This window comes from Lotus japonicus, chromosome 4 (assembly GCF_012489685.1).
Source record: "Lotus japonicus ecotype B-129 chromosome 4, LjGifu_v1.2".
NCBI lineage: Eukaryota > Viridiplantae > Streptophyta > Magnoliopsida > Fabales > Fabaceae > Lotus > Lotus japonicus.
In genome coordinates, this window is record NC_080044.1 from 72,373,040 (window position 1) to 72,393,928 (window position 20,889).

Genomic DNA, 20,889 nt, shown 5'->3' on the forward strand with positions numbered 1-20,889 from the left:
TGATAAATTTAGTAGCCGTGCATATTTAGCAATTATTCTACAACTAATTATAAAGTCAAAATCAATTCATATAAGAATATTATGTGAGTGAATTCTAGGTGTCGGAATTAATTATGACGAAATAGAAGTTGAAACAAACGACATTCATATGTGACTAAGCTCTTAATATATATGTACATGATGCATCATCGACTAACATGTTTGGATAAACTTCTTTTTTCTCAGAAGAAATTATAACACCCAAAATCTTCTCTCCATAATTGATTTTGCCTTTAAAATTAAGATTTGCAAACATGCACTACACGTAGATGTGAGTTTTCACTATTTACAAGGAATCGAAAGCAAATCAGAAGTTAAACACACTATATATATGCTAGGATTCTGTCTGACCTTGATTACCACTCTAACTAAGTCATAGTCAAAGAGAGAAAGAAACTTAAGTTAATTTATTCCTGGGACATCAAGAGAATGGAGGATCACATTGGAAGCAGTTCCTCTAATGGTGGCATCAAGGAACAAGACCGGTTGTTGCCAATAGCCAATGTTGGCAGGATCATGAAGCAGATTCTACCTCAGAATGCAAAAATCTCCAAGGAATCAAAGGAGACAATGCAAGAGTGTGTGTCAGAGTTCATAAGCTTCGTCACGAGTGAGGCCTCGGAGAAGTGCAGGAAGGAGAGGAGGAAGACTGTGAATGGAGATGACATATGCTGGGCCTTGGGAACACTAGGATTTGATGATTATGCAGATCCAATGAGAAGGTATTTGCACAGATACAGAGAACTAGAGGTAGATAGAACTCATCAAGAAAGAGGTAATAGCCCTGAAGAGAAGGATGAACTTTTTAAGCTGTCCCAAAGAGGAACTAGGCACTGAAATTAATAGCATGTTTGGTTTCACGATTTTACACAAAATCCAAAGCACGTTTACTCAGAAGCTAAGATCTGATTTTGGCTTCAGAATCAACTGTAGCTTATCAGCAGAAGTAATTATGGAGCATTTCACGGTGGAACCAAAAATGCTGTAAAACCAAAATCAGGAGTAGAATTAATTTGTCTTGGACTGAGAGTAGGTGAAGATATCTCCATCTTAAAGCCAGTTTAAGGTTTTGAGCATGAGATATAATGTAATGGTTTTATTGTCTTAACTGGATTTAATTGCGTGAAGATTCAAGAACTAAATTACTTGTTGTTTATTGTTATATGTACTTCCTTGTTTATGCAATTGATTTTTTTCCTCCCATTTTGAGATCAATGAATTCTGGACTTGGTTCTGCAGAATTCAGTTGTTGAAATTAAGTACTTCCACACCATGTTATTGCTTGCCCATACTCAAGATACATCCACTAATCATACTTTACAAAACTTTCCTTCCAGTCCCCACCTCCACATGTTCTCTCATTCATAATTGATGTTATTGACAACTAGTTCTAGCATGTCATTTTCTAATGATAAGAATCCTTAATTCAAGAACATGAAGGGACATTCATCCTCTTTCAAGCAAAGAAAATTCACAAGAAGACAGCAAGTTGAGGTTAATTATAGCATGTTTGGATCAAAAAAAAATTTCCAGGATCAATGCCGGAACCCAAAAACTACTCACAAAAGCTTCTCCCCATAATTGATTATCGCTTTAGAATCAACAGTAGAAGAATTTCCAAACCTACGATTAGTAAATCATTGACCATATGCATGTATATCATTTGATCTATCTAAGTTTCATATAGAAGAGAATGAATCTAGGAATTTGCTAACACTTCAATATTATTACTGATAAGTTCTCAAATCGAACTCCAAGATCAAAGTTAGAGTTTGATTTCATCTTTTGTTTGGTAAGTCAAGCTTCCCGGCTAGTTAGATTCTTGTTTATTCTCCTTGTTTTGTTGTAACCTCATCTAAAGTCTCCATCGCTGTCACTGAAAAAACTGGTATATAAAGTCACTTTCTATATTAGATAGAGAATTGGTAATCATCATCTATTAATTAGAATCTTCACTTCACTAGATGTTGAGTTATAATGAATATTAAACACATATCTTAAATTTCATGGTATAGCTTGAGTTTCATTCATGAACTCATAATTTTAAGCTTTGGGACCACATATTCTACCAAATTAACTATTACAAAAACAATTATATTCATTAGATGTCAACGCATAACTCCAAAAAGAAAAAAAAAATGAAGCCTAGAAAAAAAAAATATTTATGATAAGCTCTTTAGATTCATTGTACTAGGTCACATTTCTGAACACATGGCAGTGTAGTTTTAGATTACTTGCCAATTGAAGCATGTGTAGTGTTAGTGTAGTGGTAAATCTCAATGGTTTGCAAGTTTTCTTATGAGGTTATCAGGTGGATTGTGTAATAGGGTACCAGCTCTTTCCTTGTATTTAGAGATAAGTTGTACTTTCTTCTAAATTTTAATTTTCTTATGGTTTTCAAGTCAGCTTTCGCGCACCTACCAAGCATTATTTTAACAACGTTGAAACTGTTCCTATGAGCTCCATATTATATATATATATCATTGCATCAAAAAGCTATTTTTTCATTTTTTTAATTTAAAAAAGTTCATTATGTCTTCATCTGAAAATATGATGGGTAACTTTGTTTGATTAATAATTTATCTTTATTTTGTTGTTTGTTATCTTCAATTACTTTCCATTGTTTTCATAAATATAATAAAAAAAATTAAAATTTACAAAAGTATAACAAAAATTTATTTTTAAATATTTAAAATTAAATGCATGGATCTTTTTACAATTAGAGAAAAGAGTTGATGTAATGTGTGTGTAAATTTCTTTTACGGTTAGAAATAATGAAATGTAACAATTCATGTGACATTTACCTAATAGCTTAAGTTTCTTTTTGTTATAATTGATTTGATATTTACACATGCATTTAATTGACTTCCACCACATCAAAAATTGATTTTTATTTAGTTACAATTGAAAAGAAATGTACCCGCTTGATTCTATGTAGTATAATGTTATTGGATGTCAATGTACAACTTATTTACGATGATTGTGCTTATCCATTTCATACACTCACGGTGTAAAAAGATTCACACATGCATCCATCCAGTCAAATCTCTCAATTTTCCATTTTAAATATTTTTAATTTAAACATAATCACAACAAATTAACATATTTTAATTGGATGATAGTGTATGTGCATGCATTTGCATAGTAATTATTAATTAAACTCAAAAGAATGTGTAACAAAAAAAAACTCAAAAAATGTATATATGTGTTACAGAATAGTGGGCCTCTAATATTGTTCTGGGCCTATAATAAGAGTACATTGGCCCATCTATAAAACCATAATCCTAATTCATTTCTTGTTGGACACGAAAAGAAGAAGAAGACTGAAGAAGACTCTGAAGACACTACGAGCATTCCAGAACGCTATCAGCTTCGGTAATTCTACTCCTCCTCAACAATCTCAAAATCATGTTGCTATTTCCATGAAAGATGATCAGATATTGTTTGCGATTTCACTGTTTCGGCAATGTATCAGATCACTTTGAGTGTTAGTTAAAACTGGATTTCAATTTTGATTCAATTTTCCTTCAGGAGCCATACGGCATTGATTAGGGTTCATCTGTTATAATTTTCTGAATTTGGAGATTTATTGATTTGGTTGATTTTCTAGATAATTTCATACATTCCCTGAAAATCCATGAAATTATGTTATCCATTATCGATTTAGGAATATATGTGGAATCTAGGGTTACTACTTAAACCCTAACTGCGCCGTCATGTAGATTTTGAAATTGTGATAGTTCTCGAGTTCTCATTGCTTTCATTTAACATCTTTGCTGCTGATTCAGTTAGCATGGAGGATATTTGCAAGAAAACCACCAAGAGTTTTGAGGAAATGTGGCCTGTGCTTCAGACAGCTGTGGATAGACTCATCAACCAAATAGAAGGGGTTGACGACGATTCATGTTTCACATATGAGGATTGCATGTCCTATTTTACGTATCCTCCACATGTTTAGGGATAACTCTCTCAACTCAGGTTCTTTCTATATCTTGCTTTATTTAAGGGAAATCAAACATGTACCACTTTAACCAAATAACCAAATATCTGTTGGTCGTGCACGGAGTGTTTGGGAAATGCAGCTACAAATTTATTCCTAAATATAGTCATGTAAAGTCTTTATATCTGGTTTTACAGTAGCTTGAGGGTATCTTTACTGGAAATAACTCCAATCAATTTGGATGTTTCCTATATTGCATTTGCCAAGAAATTTTACATTCAATTTAATTTCAGCAATGTTTAATTTAATGACAGTCTTTATTTTCCTGCTTTTTAGACTTATAAATTGTAAATTTGCATCGAGAATCTGATATCCTACAAATTTCCCCTTCTGGTACTGTCTTGTATGGTCTTAACTTTGGTGTCTAGAACTGTTTATCGATTGTGTACAGCCCGACAACTGAGGGTTGAAAATTGCGAGCTACTCTATGCCAAATATAAGAAGGTCTTTGAAGAATATATCAATTCCACAGTAAGTATAATTTTGAATCCTAAATTAACCTTTAGTTGTTCACTTACTCACATGCATCACCGTCAACTATTAAGATTTTGTTAAACGTGGAAGTTCAAGATCCAATTGTGTAGATATGAGAAATTTAGCAATACATTACACATTTTTTAACATACTTTTTAATATGCTCTATGATTAACCCATTTTCTTAAAAGCCAACACATTTACCTAGTAAATTGGTCACTTTTTAAAGATACTGTTTTTTTTAAAGAAGACTAATAACATAATGCATGTAATGAGTAAATCAATTAAAGTGTGTTCTTACCATTATTTGCATTTACATTACTATTGGCATGATTAAAGTTATCAAGATTTTCTTATCTCTAGGTTCTTCCATCTTTGCAAGGAAAGAAAGTTGAACTTATGTTGACAGAACTACTTAGAAGATGGTCAAATTACAAAATTATGACCATGTGGCTCTCAAGATTCTTTCATTATCTTGAAAGACACTTCATCTTTAGACGGCAGCTTCCTTCGCTTGAAGAAACTAGCTTCTTATCCTTCTATGACTTGGTTGGTGATGAGATTCTTCAGAAAAGTTACACGGAGAATTCTGATGTTATTTTGTTTACCTCCATTCCCTTTATTAATTCATTGAGTTTACTTCATCTATGTGTCTCAGGTACATGATAAGATCAATAAACAAGTTGGGGATGCTATATTAGCTATGGTATTTTCTGCTTTCCACTTTCATATGTATCACCTTCAAAATCGTGTGTACTTGCTTTCATTGTTGATTTCCAGCCTTCAGTACTGCATTGGATGGAACTTATGTGTTGCCAATATTGTGTGTCCTCCAATGGTTTTCATTGTCTCATCTGCTTCTGATTTCTTGGATAAAATTTCACATAACTTGCAATGAAATGGAATGTTGTAATTTTAAAGTATAAATTGCATTGCGAACAAGCTCCAACTTCTTGATATCAATTTCTTTCTCAGCATAGTTTTCATCGTGATTTTGTTTGGATTGACAGAACAAGAGATGCTTGGCTTTGTTTATCAACTATATAGTTTTCATGTTACATTTTAATTGTTAAAAAAAGGTTTTACTATATGTGAAATTCCTTAATGCACTTTCATGGTGCTTGATGTTATTCTATGATTTTGTTACATAGTAGAATGACAGTAATTTAGTGTGCTTGGATATCAGTTAAGTACAACGTTAACAGACTTTTATCACAATTCATAAGAAGTGTTCAATTAATTTTTTAGTCTTGAAGTGCGTGGTAGCATTTGTTTACACTGGTGTCAACGAATCTCCAAACATAGTTGATTTTGTTCCTTCCACTTGGTGGACTTGTCTTTAGAATGCAGCCTAGTGCATGTTTGGATTGAAGTTAGGATGGTTGTTAATGGAGTTTTGCAGCTTTTTAAGGTGGAAAAGCCAATGGATCAAAGTTGTTGGATCAGGATGATAGTTGGTTTTACTTAAATTGTTTCCAGACACGCCCTATAATCATTATGAAACTTTAATTGGTCCAATCGCAGTTGGTTCCCCTGATTTTCATAGTAATGTCTATTTTATCTTCATTTCCTGGTATCCAGATTGATCAGGAACAGGCAGGAGAGAAGATTGACAGAGCATTGGTTAATAACACGTTGGCCATGTACTCGGAGATTGGAGATGTCCTAAGAATAGACAATGAAAATCATTTTATAGGAAGAATGATTAAAGAGCATGCAGCATTCTACAATGATGAAGCTTCAAATTGGATAGCAAGTTCTTCCTTGAGGGATAACACACCAAAGGTGATTTCAGTTAAATTTACTTTTTGTTATTGAAGGTAAACTTAAAATTACATTAATTGAAAGATCGATATTTTATTGTTCTGAATCCAATGCTTAGGTAGCATGAGTTCCTTTGAAACATGCATTTTGGTTAACTTTGTGTTTTAAAATATTTAATGCATTAAAATATTGGTGACAAAAATCTTGCATTAAAATATTTATATATCACAACCTTCTTAAAAAAGAAAATACTTGGATCCACGATGAAAAATCACAAAGAGACAAAATCACGATGGATAGAAGCAACTTCCCTTAGCATTTATGGTTGTCCATCATTATTTTGTATTCAACGTGAATTTTCACCGTGTATCCTCATGCACATCCTCATGCACGCTGTCAAAATTACCCAAGTGGTTAAATAACTCATATTAGTTGGGCCAATGTAATCAAAATAAGTTCATTGAAAATTACACTAATTTTTTTTTACATAAATGTCAATTTTACATCATGGTTAAATAACTCATTTGATTGCAGGAAGAGAAATTGCATGACATTCAAACCCCTTCATCAAAGAAAATCAGGTTGGTAAGTTCTGATGGAGATGTGTTTGAAGTTGACTATGGAGTGGCACTCATGTCAAAAACCATTGAAGATGTTATTAAGTCTAACCCTGCTGGTGGAAGTGACAGCATTCCTGTCTTCATGAGTAGCAATATTTTGGCCAAGGTCATTGAATACTGCAAGAAGCACACTGAAGCTTCCAATCCCAATTACAAGGAAGACATGTCTGGTGTTGACATCAAAGACTGGGATTCTAAATTTGTTGAGGTTGGCCATCAAACCCTGCTTGATCTTGTTCTGTGTGCAGACTACTTGAACATCAAGAGTCTGCTAGACCTGACATGCGCTACAGTAGCAGACATGATGAGAGGGAAAAGTCCAAATGAAATACGCAAGATGTTTAGCATTGAGGCCAACTAGGATCCATTTCATAGTGTCAGATTCAGCTAAAATTGTAGCTGAGTTTATTTCTTGAACATCTCAACTTTTAGATACCCAAAGAGTAACTACTGTGCAATAATGACATTCAAGAGCCATTTATTATATCCTATTCTGGCTAAATCTTTCTCTGATGCATACACCCACTCAAGAGCCATTGATCAGAAACTTGCACCGGAGTCTGCTGAAAATTTGCTTCGGGCAGTGGTTTCTGTCATGGCACAATATTCTCTAACAACATCTCACTTACATTTTTTTTATCTCTATTTATCTTGTTCTACCACATATTTGCATCATATTATATATCAAATTTTTACCTTGGACTATCCTAATTAAATATGACCAGAATTAACATCCATTATGAATTCAATTAAGTATACTAAACATGCTCATCACCATCTTAACATGGGGTTTTGGGTTCAAACCCTGAACAGCGTGGCCACGGGATTGCGGATTTCACCTTCACCCTTGCTGGTAGTGGCTCCCATGCGATAGAAATTTTTTATTACTTTTATTGTAGTTGTTTATTAATATAGGAATAGAATTCTACTAAGAAAGTGCTTCAAAATTTAAATACTATAAGAAAAAATCACATTTTTTTTTATCTTGGTCAGTGTATCCCCACAACCGATAGTTTTGAGACTAATCATTTGTATCACTATCAGCAAATTAAGCATTAAGGAACTAGACAATCTTTAGAACTTTATGTGTAAATAAATTTAGTAAAATAAAAATTAAGAGTAAAATATGTCGCATGGGGAATAAAAGTACAAATTAAAAATAACCACATGTAATATGAGTGATATAAAATTATAAAAATAAAGATATAATGCACATGAATGAATATTTTAGATTTGAGTATATTAAGATTTTGATTATTTTAAGTAAAGTTACACTTTAATATACTTTTAGAAATATTATACTATTAGATTACAACATTTTTTTAAAATTTCTTAAAAATATTTTTAATATTTAATATAATAATATATATTTGTTGATTATTGTATATGCTTTATATATAAAGCAAATACATAACAAAAAAATAATAAATAAGTGATATGAAATTTAATCTGATTTTTAAAATCAAATGATAAGTAGTATCTTAAATACATTTTAATTTATGTCATTTTAATTTTAGGAGTAACTAATATATTTTTTATATAATTTGAAAACAAATCACAAAAATAATGAAAATCAATTTTTACCTTTCAGAAAAATGAAAAAAAATTAAAATAAAATAGCTTCTCTTAATTGCGGTTATTACACGCACAATATCAATATCACGAAAACAAATTCCAACAATATAAAAAAAATATCAAAATATCTTAATTGCCATTATTATAGGCACAATGTCAATATAAGAATCTCCTCTCCTTTCTTGAACCCTACGTCTTACTCATTCTGTTCCTATTGTTATTGCTTTCATTCAACATCTTAATTTGCTGCTGATTCAGTGAACATGGAGAGAACCGGCATGGGTTTGGAGGCAAACTGGCCTTTGCTTCAGACAGCTGTGGACAGAGTCATTAACATGGTTGAAGGGGTTCACAACTCATGTTTCACGTGTCAGGATGCAATAAATTATTATACGTATCCTTCAGAAATATTGTTGTTTAGTTTTCTTTTAATTTTTGTTTGACTTGATTTTTATTTCCAGTCTTATACATTGTTTTCTTGTGTTCATCTCAAATTATTCAGGCATGACTTGCATCAAGAGCACAAATTCTACTCACCCCTTCTCTGTATCTTGTGCATGGGGAGTTTTTTTTTGTCTAGACCATGAGAGGCATTTTAGTTCTAGTCAAGAATATCTAGAACTAGTTCTCTCAGCAGAGGTTCGACCATCAGCAGTGTAAGTGGTCTCAAGGCCTAGAAAGTAGTCAAGCTTACCCAAATATTTGATCGCAAAACCGAGTCGGAAGTCACTTGCTAGTAAGAATAATGTCATCCACATAAACCAGGTAAAATGAGAGAAATCATCGACAAAAATAACAAAGTAACAGAAGTAACGGAGAATTATTGTCATGAAAAATCAAACCCATCTGACAAGTAATGCACCAGGTTGGATTAGGCAAAACCCTTGGTTTTTCATGACAATAATAAACGGGTTTTTGTTGTTCTTGATCTTGTTCATTGTGATGATTTATGGGGACCGTCTAACCGTCTCTCATTGCTTATGTTGTTGGATATTCTTACTTTGTGATTTTTGTGGTCTTACTGGCCGTGATTCTCTCTTTGTGACTCAGTTTATTGCTCGTTCTAATGCTGAGTTTGCGATTAAATATCTAGGTAATTAGCTCTAGGGCCTTGAGATCACTTACATTCTATGAAGCACGGACTCGGACACCCGGACACGACACGGCACGGGTATATTTTTTATGAAGATCTTGTCATAAAGCTTAGGAAATTGCTTTGATGTTTTCTTTGTAAAAAATGATAATTTGTCTACAAAAAGAGTTAATCTATCCACTGGTTTTCACTCCCTGATCATTATCATTAAAAATGTCTTTGACTATGGTTCTTCAAGTGATAAATTAGCAATTTCTTTCATGCTTCACTCTTAAAAATTATATGTTTTTTTTTAAACACATGTGTGTGTCCAGCCAAGAAGAGGTGTCGGCTCAAGTGTTCGAGCGGTAAAAAATTACTTTTTTAATCCGACACCGCGAAGAAGTGTCTGACACGTGCCGTGTAAGTGTCGTAGGGTGTCGGTGTCGTGTCGGTGTCCGACACCGAGACACACCATATGTAAGAGGTGTCCGTGCTTCATAGCTTACATTGCTGATAGCTTGTTCTTGGGACAGTACACTTTGATACCATGTAAGATGTGATAACTCTCACTACAATTTGTGTTAGGTAGACAATCTATTATTTATAGAAAAGCAAATGGAAAACATTCAATCAATTTGGATATTTCCTATATTGCATTTTCCAACAACTTTTGCATTCAATTTAATTCTAGCAATGTTTAATTCAATGACAACCTTTATTTTCCTTCTCTATAGACTTATAAATTGTAAACTTGCATTGAGGATCTCATATCCTGAATTCCTGATACTATCTTGTATGGTCTTAACTTGGGTTTCTAGACTTGTTTATGAAATGTGTGTTTCCCGAAGACTAGGTAGGGAAAACTCCGAGCTACTCTATGCCCAATATAAGAAGGTCTTTGAAGAATACATCAACTCCACAGTAAGTATAATTTTAACCCTAACTTAACCTTAGTTGTTCATTTATTCACATGCATCAACCAGTAGGATTTTGTTGACATGGAAGTTCAACGCCTAATAGTATAGACTTAAGGGAAGGCTAGCAATACACTCTTTTCAATCTGCTCTATGATTATTCCCAATTTTATAAAATAACACATTTTATCCAGTCATTAGTTACTTTTTAAACGTACATTAACTTCAATGAAAATAGAATAATCATAAAAAGTGTGTTGTTAATTAGCATTACTTGCATTTACATTATCATTGACTTCATTAAAATTAACTAGATTTTCTTATCTCTAGGTTCTTCCATCTTTGCAAGGTAAGAAAGATCAACTTCTGTTGACAGAACTACTCAGAAGATGGTCAAATTACAAAATTATGACCATTTGGCTCTTAAGATTCTTTCATTATCTTGACAGAGAATGTATCATTAAACAGGAGCGTCCTTCTCTTAAAGAAACTAGCTTCTTATCCTTCTATGACTTGGTTGGTGATGAGATTCTTCAGAAAAGTTACACTGAGATTTCTGATGTTATTTTGTTTTCCTTCATTCCCTTTTCTAACTCTTTTGAGCTTTCATTTAATTTTGTGCCTCAGGTACATGATAAGATTAATAAACAAGTTGGGGATGCTATATTAGATATGGTATTTTCTGCTTTCCATTTTCATATTACCATCTTTAAAATCGCATGTACTTGATTTCATTGTTTGACTTCCAGCCTTCAACTTCAGTGGATGGAACTTATGTATTGTCAATATTGTGTGCCCTGCAATGGTTTTCATTGTCTCTACTGCTTAATATCAATTTATTCACAGCATAATTAATCATGTGATCCTGTTTGGATTGGCAGAATAAAAGATGCTTGGCTTTGTTTGTCAACTATATAGTTTTCATGTTACATTTTAATTGTTAAAAAAAAGGGTTTTACTATATGATACTGAAATTCTATCATGCACTAATGGTGCTTGATGTAATTCTACGATTTTCTTACGTAGTAGAATAGCAGTAATTTAGTGTGTGTTTTCATCATAGTTCATAAGAAGAGTTCAATGATTTTGTTTTGTCTTGAAGAGCTACTAACATTCTGTTTATGGTGCCAACGGATATCCAAACAGTCTTAATTTATGTTCCTTCCGCTGCTCCACTTGATGGAATTGTCTTTAAAATGCAGCTGTAGTGCATGTTTGGATTGAAGTTAGGACGGTTGTTAATGGTGTTTTGCAGCTTTTCAAGGTGAAAAAAGCAAGGGATCAACGTTATTGTTGGATCAGGATGAAAGCTAGTTTTACTTAATTTGTTTCCAAACACACCCATAATTGTTATCAAACCTTAGTTTTGTCTAATCTTTGTCGGTTTCCCTGACTTTCATTGTAATGACTCTTTTATTTTCATTTCCTGGTATCCAGATTGATCAGGAACATGCTGGAGTGCAGATTGACCAAACGTTGGTTAACAATGCATTGGTCGTGTACTCGGAGATTGGAGATATCCCAAGAAAAAACAATGCAAAACACTTTACAAAGATAATGATTCAAAAGCTTGAAGCATTCCACTATGATGAGGCTTCAAATAGGATAGTAAGTTCTTCCTTTAAGGATAACACCACCAAAGGGTGATTGAAGTTAAATTTGTTTTTCTTATTGAAGATAATTTTAAAATTGCATTAGCTGATAAGTCAATGTTTAATTGTTTTTAATCGTATGTGTAGGTACCAGGATCAAGATCCTCTCATGTTGAAACTTCTCATGACGTTATCATGTTAAAAAAAATCTATCTCTCTCTTTTATATGTATTAAATATGTAATATGTAATAGTCTCTTAATAATTACAAAGAGAAAGTTTCACAAAGGATCTTGATCCCTAGGTAGCATTTGTTCCTTCGGGAACATGTTTTGGGTAGCTTTGTGTGTTTTTTATCTTTAGGAAAATTACCTTCAGGTCAAATTCTGTGCAAGGTTTGTGCTCTTTCTTGGCCACAATAAACAGTTACATGTTTTAAAGTTTTAAACAGAACCTATGATTACTGTGTTGTTTCTAGATCAATTGTTACATGACTCACAATTGTTTACAAATTACAACCACTTGGTTGTGTTGATAGATTCTATACATTTATCCCATAATTGAACAGAGCTAAGAAGTAGCCATGCACCTTACCTTTTTAGTCCTCTGCTAGGAAAACCAGACCTAGTCATAAGTATGACATTTATGTACCTGTCACCTTGTTTCCAAAGTGAGCTCTTGTAGCATCTGCATTAAAATATTAATATATCACAGCTTCTTAAAAAAGAAAATATCAATTTTATTTCCTGTATCAAATGTGGGGTTGTCTAACTTGTCCCAACTCCCAAGTGGTTAAATAGCTCTAGGTGAACTAATATAATCAACATAAGTGCACTGTAAATTACATCAACCTGTCAAATTCACATAGCTGTTAATAGCATGTTTGCATCAACTTTACTTTCTTCATAACCAATTCTAAAATCTAGAAGCTACTCACATAATTAAGCTTCTTCCTGAAATTGATTCTGACTTTGATCAATTGTGTAATAAATTCTAAACATGTGCTAAATACCTCATTCGCAGGAAGAGAAATTGGAGAAACTGACTCTTTCATCAAAGAAAATCAGGTTGGTAAGTTCTAATGGAGATGTGTTTGAAGTTGACTATGGCGTGGCACTCATGTCAAAAACCATTGAAGATGCTATTAAGACCAAACCTGCTAGTGGCAGTGACAGCATTCTTGTCTCTACAGTCAGTAGCAATATTTTGGTAAAGGTCATTGAATACTGCAAGAAGCACATTGAAGCTTCCAATCCCCATTACAATGTAGACATTTCAGGTCTTGATATCAAAGACTGGGATGCTGAATTTGTTAGGGTTGACAATCACACACTATTTGATCTTCATTTGTGTGCAAACTACTTGAACATCAAGAGTCTGCTACAACTTACCTCCACTACAATAGGAAACATGGTAAGAGGGAAGGATCTAGTGGAAATACAAAACATTTTTAGCATTAAATAGTGTCATGAGATTTTCAGCTAAAATTATAGCTATGAGTTTATTTCGCGTTTAGTTTATCACTTCGACTTTTATGTGCTGGAGAATGCAACATTTTGATCAATATGGATGGCTATAAATGATTTAGTTTTTAACTCTACAAGGTCTATTCTACCGATGTTTTCCACATGGATAAGTTGAGACCATGGTTGATTGGTGGTGGTTGAAGGTAAGATGTAAGCACTTCTACGTACATTTCATTTGTTAGGAATCAAATCCTATTTTATGTTTTTACAAGCTGATGAATATGATAATCTTTTGGATGATGCTGGTTTTTTAGTGCTAGGTTTGGGGGTATGATTTTCTTATCTAGATTTTTTCTGAAGATGATAATTGTTTTGTTTGTTGTTATATGCACATCAGTATGTGTACTTCCTTGTTTCTGCAATTGGTTTTTTCCTCCCATTTTGAGATCAATGAATTCTGGGCTTGGTTCTGCAGAATTCAGTTGTTACTTGTTGAACTAAGTACTTTCGCACCATGTTACTTAGATTCTTGTTTATTTTCCTTGTTTTGTTCTAACCTCATCTAAAGTCTCTATCTCTGTCAGTAAACTGATGGTATATAGAGTCACTTTCTACGTTAGATAGAGATTTGTTAATCATCTTGTATTAATCAGAATCTTCACTAGAACTTGAGATAATGTACATTCAATGCTATAGCTCGAGTTTCATGAACTCAAAATTTTAAGAAGCCAATTCGGTGCCAATAAATGGTAGCCTCATCAATGGTTTTCAACTTTTCATCATTCAACAACCGAGTAGTATATCCATTCCAAAGAGGAAACTTCAAATAGAAAAAAAAACATTTTCTGTATCTTTCCCTTCTATCTTTCTCTTTCACCCCCTTTGGGCTAAATCTTTATTTTTTATACTAAATCATCTCAAGTTCATCTCAAGTGAAACCTTCATGATAATTATGGGGCAACCTCCATGCTAGAATGTGGCAAATGTGGCAAGTTATGTTATTTCAACTTATTTGATTGGAGTAAAATGAAAGGAAAATTGACGGCTATTTCATTCTCAAGAATGATTGATGCCTTGAGAATCAGAATTTTTAATTCTTTAACAAACGTGGAAATGTCATTTCCAACATCAATATTTCACAAAATGTTTTTTCAAACTCTCAAACAACTCCCTAAGGTATTCAAACGTGCAATTTTTTTTTTATGTACGTAATTAAACACACACAAATTAGAGAGCAACAAGTGAAAAACAATCATCTCTTCATCTCTCATTTATACGAAAATAATTATTAGATTTAATTAGAAATTGTCAAAATTAAACATGTAGTAAAATAACATTTTTAATTAGTCAGAAATTAAATAACATTTAAACTTGACATTTGCTAACATGATTTATGTTCACTATTTCCATATAAAAAAGACTATAGCTTCAAATTTCTGTTTAGGCCCCTGTGAGGAAAACGTAATCGATTAGGGTAAATGTAATAACTCCACTATAAAAGGCTAGACCTCATTGAATGAAACATATTCTCATTTCTTCATAAATTTATTGTGTTTGCGGCTCGAAACCCTAGGACCATAAACCCCATATCTGAGTGGCTCTCGACCGTGTAAGAACAGTAACAGATAATGCATCTTCTTCTACATATACGATTGATTGTCCTGATATGCTACATACTAGATCAGGACATGTAAATTTCTTATATATTCAGAAAATAACTAAAAAAATTGAAGCATGGGTTGAATCTAAAATAACTAAAAAAACATGTCAATGTGTTGAATGTGAAACAAAACTTTTTGAGGTTGTCTAAATGACTCATGATAATATTTCGGTTAAATAACCCATAATCTACGTGGACCAATCACATTCAAGATAATTAATTGAAATTTTTATATTTTATTAATCAATTAATTTAGGGTTAAATATGTTTTTGGTCCTTAACTTATACACATAAATATAAAATGGTACCTGACAAAAAATATACAGATTTTAGTCTTTGGAAATTTTATTTTTTATCTAAAAACTAAAATGGTTCCATGTGAATTTTTTTACTTCTAGTTCAGTCCCTAAAAAATTATTCCAACAAACTAAGTCCTTCTCCCTTTATAATTATTTCAAAACCTAGAAATTCATATCTTCATCTCTAAAACTCCTCCAACTTCTTCATTTTCAAAACCCAGAAATTTCATTCATCTTCCTTCTCCTCCTTCCTCTCCCACCAAAACCATCATCACCCCCCCCCCCATAACCATCACAACCGAAATCAGTGAAATAACAACTGACATGAACAAAAAGTTACATAAATCCATCAAGGTTCTCTATTGAAAATGAAAAGAAGAGTGGAAGCTCCTGATGGGTTTCCCATAACCAGCAAAAGTTGTGAAAAAAAGTAAACACCAAGCTAGCATTAAAATCAGCAGAAAAAATATAAATAAATAGAAAGGGTTTCCTTCCTTTCTCAATTGGAGATTTCGGTTGTGATGGTTTTGGGTGGGAGTTTGGGTGGTGATGATGGTTTTGGTGGAAGAGGAAGGAGGAAGAGGAAGATGAATGAAGTTTATGGGTTTTGAAGATGAAGATGATGGAGGGGTTTTAGAGATGAATATATGAATTTCTAGGTTTTGAAATAATTATGAGGGGATGAGGACTTAATTTGTTGGAATAAATTTTTGAGGGACTGAACTAGAAGTAAAAAAATTCACATGGAACCATTTTAGATCAAAAATAAAATTTCCAAAGACTAAAATATTTATATTTTTTTCAGGTACCATTTTATATTATGTGTATAATTTAAGGACCAAAAACATATTTAATCCTAAATTAATTGATTAATAAAATATAAAAATTTCAATTAATTATCTTGAATGTGATTGGTCCACCTAGATCATGGGTTATTTAACCCAAATATTATCATGGATCATTTAGACAAACCCAAACTTTTTAGGCCAAAGAGAGTTGAAAGACCGTGAATAAATGAGGCAAGAGGTATTACATAATCTATATAGTTGATTTCTCTCGATACACCAACATTTATCTAATTAGATCTTTGATATAGTAATATACCACAACCGATGAGGTTATTTATGTTTAGTTTGCATATTTAATCAGAATAGTTTAATTTCTTAAAGTATATATCATTTTTAAAAAGGAAGCTCGTTATATTTAATTTTTTATGTTGATTCTCAAATAGAAACATTATTTTTTTAAAAATACCTATAGAAAACATTACAACTTTTTTAATATTGAAAAATATCTCCTTCAAACTATTTTTAAATACAGGAAATTAAAACTGTAATCAAACAAACCCAAATTTCATAAGGAATTTTGGGGATTGTTCGGACATCTCACAACAATATAAAATCTGATGTTTGATGTGATGTTAGAATTAATGTGATTTCACGTATCTCAATGCACTAATTAAGAAATTTAAATTTATCATGTTGAGTTTAATAGGAATTGAAAAAACATGATTTTAATACGTTAGCTTCAACGGATATCGACTTTAATGCATTGTTTGGTTGGAGGAGAAGGGAGGGGAGGGGAGGGATTTTTAAAATCTGATTTTGTTTGGTTCAAACTTTAGGAGGGGAGGGAAATGTAGGGGAACAAAATCCCTCCAACCTCAATTTTTTATTCCCCAAAAGTGGGAGAATTAGGAAGAGAAATAAATTTTGGACAAAAATAACCCTACACAAATCTAAAAATTTCTACTGTGTGCGCTTCTCAATCAATCTCCTCCTCACAGTTTCATCTTCTTCTTCTCGATCTCACCAGTGTGAGTCTTCATCGTCGACTCTCAATTTTGAACCTTGAAAAATTTCCCTTATCCCTTATTACCTATTTTCCTTATCCCTTATTACCTTCTCCCCGATCCTAATCAGATTCTCAATTTCTCAATTTTCCCCTTTTCTGCTTAATCTTTAGCTTCTTGCTGCAAAATCTGATTGTGTTTTCTTTCGATTTCTAATTTTCTCTTCGCCGTTGTGCTTCAATGAATTTCTGATTTTTTATTTTTTAATTTTTGGTGTGTTTATTTATGAATCAATCGGTGCGAGCCTATCCATAAAAAATTAATCGGTGGTGCGAGACTCAGAAAACTGTGGTTCTTTAGCATATAGCTCCTATCATATTTGGCACATGACCTATTAATAAAACAAACAGTGGTGGTTTTCTGTTCAAGTAAAATATAAAAGGTATAAAAATAATTTTAATTATAAAATCTCTTCTCTTCCCTCATGAACTAAAAAAAAAAAGTTATTTTCTCTTCTCTCCCCTCCTATGAACCAAATGTAATAAGTATTAAAATCTCTCCCCTCTCTTCCCCTCCTCTCCCCTCCCCTCATTTGAACCAAACAGTAGCTAAGTTTAACGAAAATATAAAGACACAAATAAATGTGACCATTTTCATACCAATTCTCTTATTTTCACTCACAAACACACATGCCTCTCATCTGGGAATAAATCATACCATACGAGGCGTTTGTTTGATATATAATCAGTATCAGCGATTCGAGTAATTAATCATTTTACAATTAGCAAACTATATTTCTTATCATAACCAATACTTTCTTGAAAAACATTTTAAAAATGAATATTTAACAATGAATAATAAGGGAATCCATGAATGTATTCACGAAAACAAGTGTATATACGAAGTCTTGTTGGCAAAATCTATCTAGTTACAAATATACCTGATGTTCTTCCATTTTACAAATTCTATTTGATCAAAGTATAGAGACCTCTTGGATTATCAAATGAATTTTGGAAAGAGAAATAAACCCAATATACTGGTAAATAATTAAAGAGTCAATATTATTATATTATTGTATTATTTCCTTCTGTTCTGTCATGTTTCTTTCTATCACCAAACCCTACCCTAGTTTGTATTATTTTTCAAGAGAGTATAATTTGTACGTTCTTCATTTATATTATATTTATATTTATATATATAGATAGGTGTTGTGTAATGTTTTAAGGGGCCTGAGAGCAAACTTCTTAGTGAGTGGGTGTTTTTTAGGTGAGAGTAAGAAGAGAAACTTTTAACCATTAGACTAAAATTAGTGCCTGAGATTTTAAAGTTATTAACCACCACGTACATCTTTCGAGAGTCCATCCCTGTTGCAAACATGTCTCCAACTTTCTCTTAAAATCATGTGTCAAGGAAACCTTTTCCTTGAAATTGCAGCACAAATTTAATCTAATGCATTAAAATTGATCCCCTTATCCTCACATAAAAAACATCTCTCTCACTAGATATGCTCTCTAAAGGCCTAGTTTCATTTGTCTAGAAACATATATGCTATGGTATAATGGCTGGACCGGTATGGGTTTGTTCCGAGGAAGACTTGGTCCAACACATTTTATTTTAAATCTAGTTTCTTAACCATGAATTAGAATAATAGCACAAAAAGTGGTCATGCCACTAGCCTTAGCCCTTTGAACCAAGGTAGTCAAATCGAGATACGTATCGTGTATCGCTAGACCCTAATTCCGTGTTGCGTATCGTATCGTAACTTGTATCGTAAGATACGGACACACAAAAAATTAAGTCATAAGTTAAATAATATACTAATATATCATATAAATATAGTTCAAAATAATCAAAGATCCAAGTCATAAGTAGAAAAATAGTCTCGCAAAGTTCATGTTTAACCTAATTCCAAGCCATAAGCCAAACTAAAGTACTAAACATCAAAGAGATGAAATTAAATGCCCACTCCCTAATTCCAAGCCATTAAAGGGCTGCTGAAGTTGAACGTGAAAGGGTGAAAGAATCAAAGAAAACATCACTTTTTAGGGTAATTTACTAATGTTTAATGAAATTAAATGCCCACTCCCTAATTTCCAGGAGAGTAAGATGAAACGACATTTGAAAAACTGTTTTTGTATCGTATCGGGATACGTATCGTGCGATACTCATGCGATACGTGCGATACAGGTCACGATACGAACACAAAAAGATACGTTCATGAGATACGTATCGTTTGGTTGATTTTCGTATCGTATCGGGATACGTATCGTACGATACGCACGATACTGACTACCATGCTTTGAACAAACCAGAGCAACCGAAATAGCAAAAAAAGTGGTCGTGCCACACAATTTGATTTGTTATTTATATAAAATGAACCTGTAGTAAGTGATCGTGCTTTAAAAGGTCGTTCTATCTTGTATTGTTGGCAACATGCATATACAAAGGAGATGAAGGAGAAAAACTACATAACCCAAACTTGATCGATCCCCTTCAATGCCCATTTCCAATCTAAATAGCCAGACACAAACACCACATCCCATAAACAACCCTATATAGCTGAACCATGTCATTCCCTCAGGAAGCTTTCGCCACCACAAACCTCCCAACATTAGTGTTCCGCTTGGAAGTGATTCGAGTGAAGGAAATTCACCATTGTGTTGCATTGAATCAGAATGATTTCATATACTATGCATATGAATAGGAACAATCTCATCCTACTACGGGTATGCTCCCATAATACATATGCATAGTATATGAGGCCGATCTGATTTTGTATGCATCGTCCTCAATGCATCATTCAGAATCCTCCTCCCCACCCTCCTCCTCCTCTCTCTCTCTCTTGACACCACAGCTTAGACGAAAACCCTTTCCTTCACCCACTTCACTGCGAGATTTTTTTTTTTTATTAAAATGATGGGTGTAGTTATTATTTTTTTTATCTTTGATCACTCACTTATGCGCTATAATCTAAAATGATTCCTATAAAAAAATTCATAGTTTTTAAACCCAGAAAAAAATTGTTTGATTGTAAGTTATCTTTATGACATCATAAATCATTTTTAAAATATTCTTTGCCCATTCACAGTCCACGTGGCCATACTAGTTAAATATAGGTGTGCACGTGTAACATCTATTTTAATCTTTCAAGAAAAAAATTCATCAAATTTACATATTCCCCGGCTTATTTTCCCTCTTCTTCATGTTCCTCCTCCTACCCATCACTCCTTCTCCCACAATTTTTTCCAACGAATTACGCTCAAACCTTATTCTGCATCTCCCCCAAACCTCTCCCTCTTCTCCCCCAAACTTCTCCCTCTTCTCCATCTTCTAAAAATACCATATTTAATACGCAAGAAGGGGAAAAAATTAAAGAAACATCATGTTTAGTTCATACATCTTTTATGTGATTTTGCTTCAATTGATAGTCCTCACAATTTCGCGATTTTCCTTCGATTGATGCCCCCCGACTTTGTAATTGGAGAAACGTCCAAAAATGAAGGCAGAGACGTTCACCAACAACGAAGCCACGAGCAAGGTGGTCGAAAACTAGACTTAGATCTGAAAATTTACATAGCAGGGTGTATTACTAGGCATCCATGGCTTGTTTTAATTGTCTT

General features: G+C 33.0%; 3 protein-coding genes across 4 annotated transcripts; all 3 read left to right on the forward strand.

Moving 5' to 3' along the window:
• Positions 1 to 395: 395 nt before the first annotated feature.
• Positions 396 to 1,258, forward strand: LOC130714724 (nuclear transcription factor Y subunit B-5-like). The gene has a single exon (XM_057564660.1). The coding sequence runs from the start codon at positions 469 to 471 to the stop codon at positions 874 to 876; it is 408 nt and encodes a 135-aa protein (XP_057420643.1). The 5' UTR covers positions 396 to 468; the 3' UTR covers positions 877 to 1,258.
• Positions 1,259 to 3,338: 2,080 nt separating this feature from the next.
• On the forward strand, positions 3,339 to 7,399 carry LOC130714722 (cullin-like protein 3). Of its 2 annotated transcripts, none has more exons than XM_057564658.1 (7): positions 3,339 to 3,414; positions 3,828 to 3,978; positions 4,408 to 4,510; positions 4,877 to 5,062; positions 5,172 to 5,219; positions 6,095 to 6,298; positions 6,812 to 7,399. In XM_057564658.1, exons 2-7 carry the CDS (start codon positions 3,833 to 3,835, stop codon positions 7,256 to 7,258), a joined length of 1,134 nt encoding a protein of 377 aa, XP_057420641.1. In that variant the 5' UTR covers positions 3,339 to 3,414; positions 3,828 to 3,832; the 3' UTR covers positions 7,259 to 7,399. The 2 variants fall into 2 exon arrangements, with proteins under 2 accessions (XP_057420641.1, XP_057420640.1); XM_057564657.1 differs by having other exon boundaries at positions 3,402 to 3,526.
• A 3,398-nt stretch (positions 7,400 to 10,797) lies between these two features.
• LOC130714723 (SKP1-like protein 11) lies at positions 10,798 to 13,688 on the forward strand. Its single transcript, XM_057564659.1, has 4 exons — positions 10,798 to 10,977; positions 11,089 to 11,136; positions 11,899 to 12,069; positions 13,076 to 13,688. The coding sequence occupies exons 1-4, from the start codon at positions 10,870 to 10,872 to the stop codon at positions 13,514 to 13,516; spliced, it is 768 nt and encodes a 255-aa protein (XP_057420642.1). The 5' UTR covers positions 10,798 to 10,869; the 3' UTR covers positions 13,517 to 13,688.
• The last annotated feature ends 7,201 nt before the right edge of the window (positions 13,689 to 20,889 follow it).

Coding starts and splice junctions, on each gene's coding strand:
- LOC130714724 (XM_057564660.1), top strand. CDS start 469: ATGGAGGATCACATTGGAAGCAGTTCCTCTAATGGTGGCATCAAGGAA.
- LOC130714722 (XM_057564657.1), top strand. CDS start 3,469: ATGATCAGATATTGTTTGCGATTTCACTGTTTCGGCAATGTATCAGAT. Junction 4,511..4,876: donor AAGAATATATCAATTCCACA/GTAAGTATAATT, acceptor TCTTATCTCTAG/GTTCTTCCATCTTTGCAAGG. Junction 5,220..6,094: donor GGGATGCTATATTAGCTATG/GTATTTTCTGCT, acceptor CCTGGTATCCAG/ATTGATCAGGAACAGGCAGG.
- LOC130714723 (XM_057564659.1), top strand. CDS start 10,870: ATGACCATTTGGCTCTTAAGATTCTTTCATTATCTTGACAGAGAATGT. Junction 11,137..11,898: donor GGGATGCTATATTAGATATG/GTATTTTCTGCT, acceptor CCTGGTATCCAG/ATTGATCAGGAACATGCTGG. Junction 12,070..13,075: donor ATGAGGCTTCAAATAGGATA/GTAAGTTCTTCC, acceptor CCTCATTCGCAG/GAAGAGAAATTGGAGAAACT.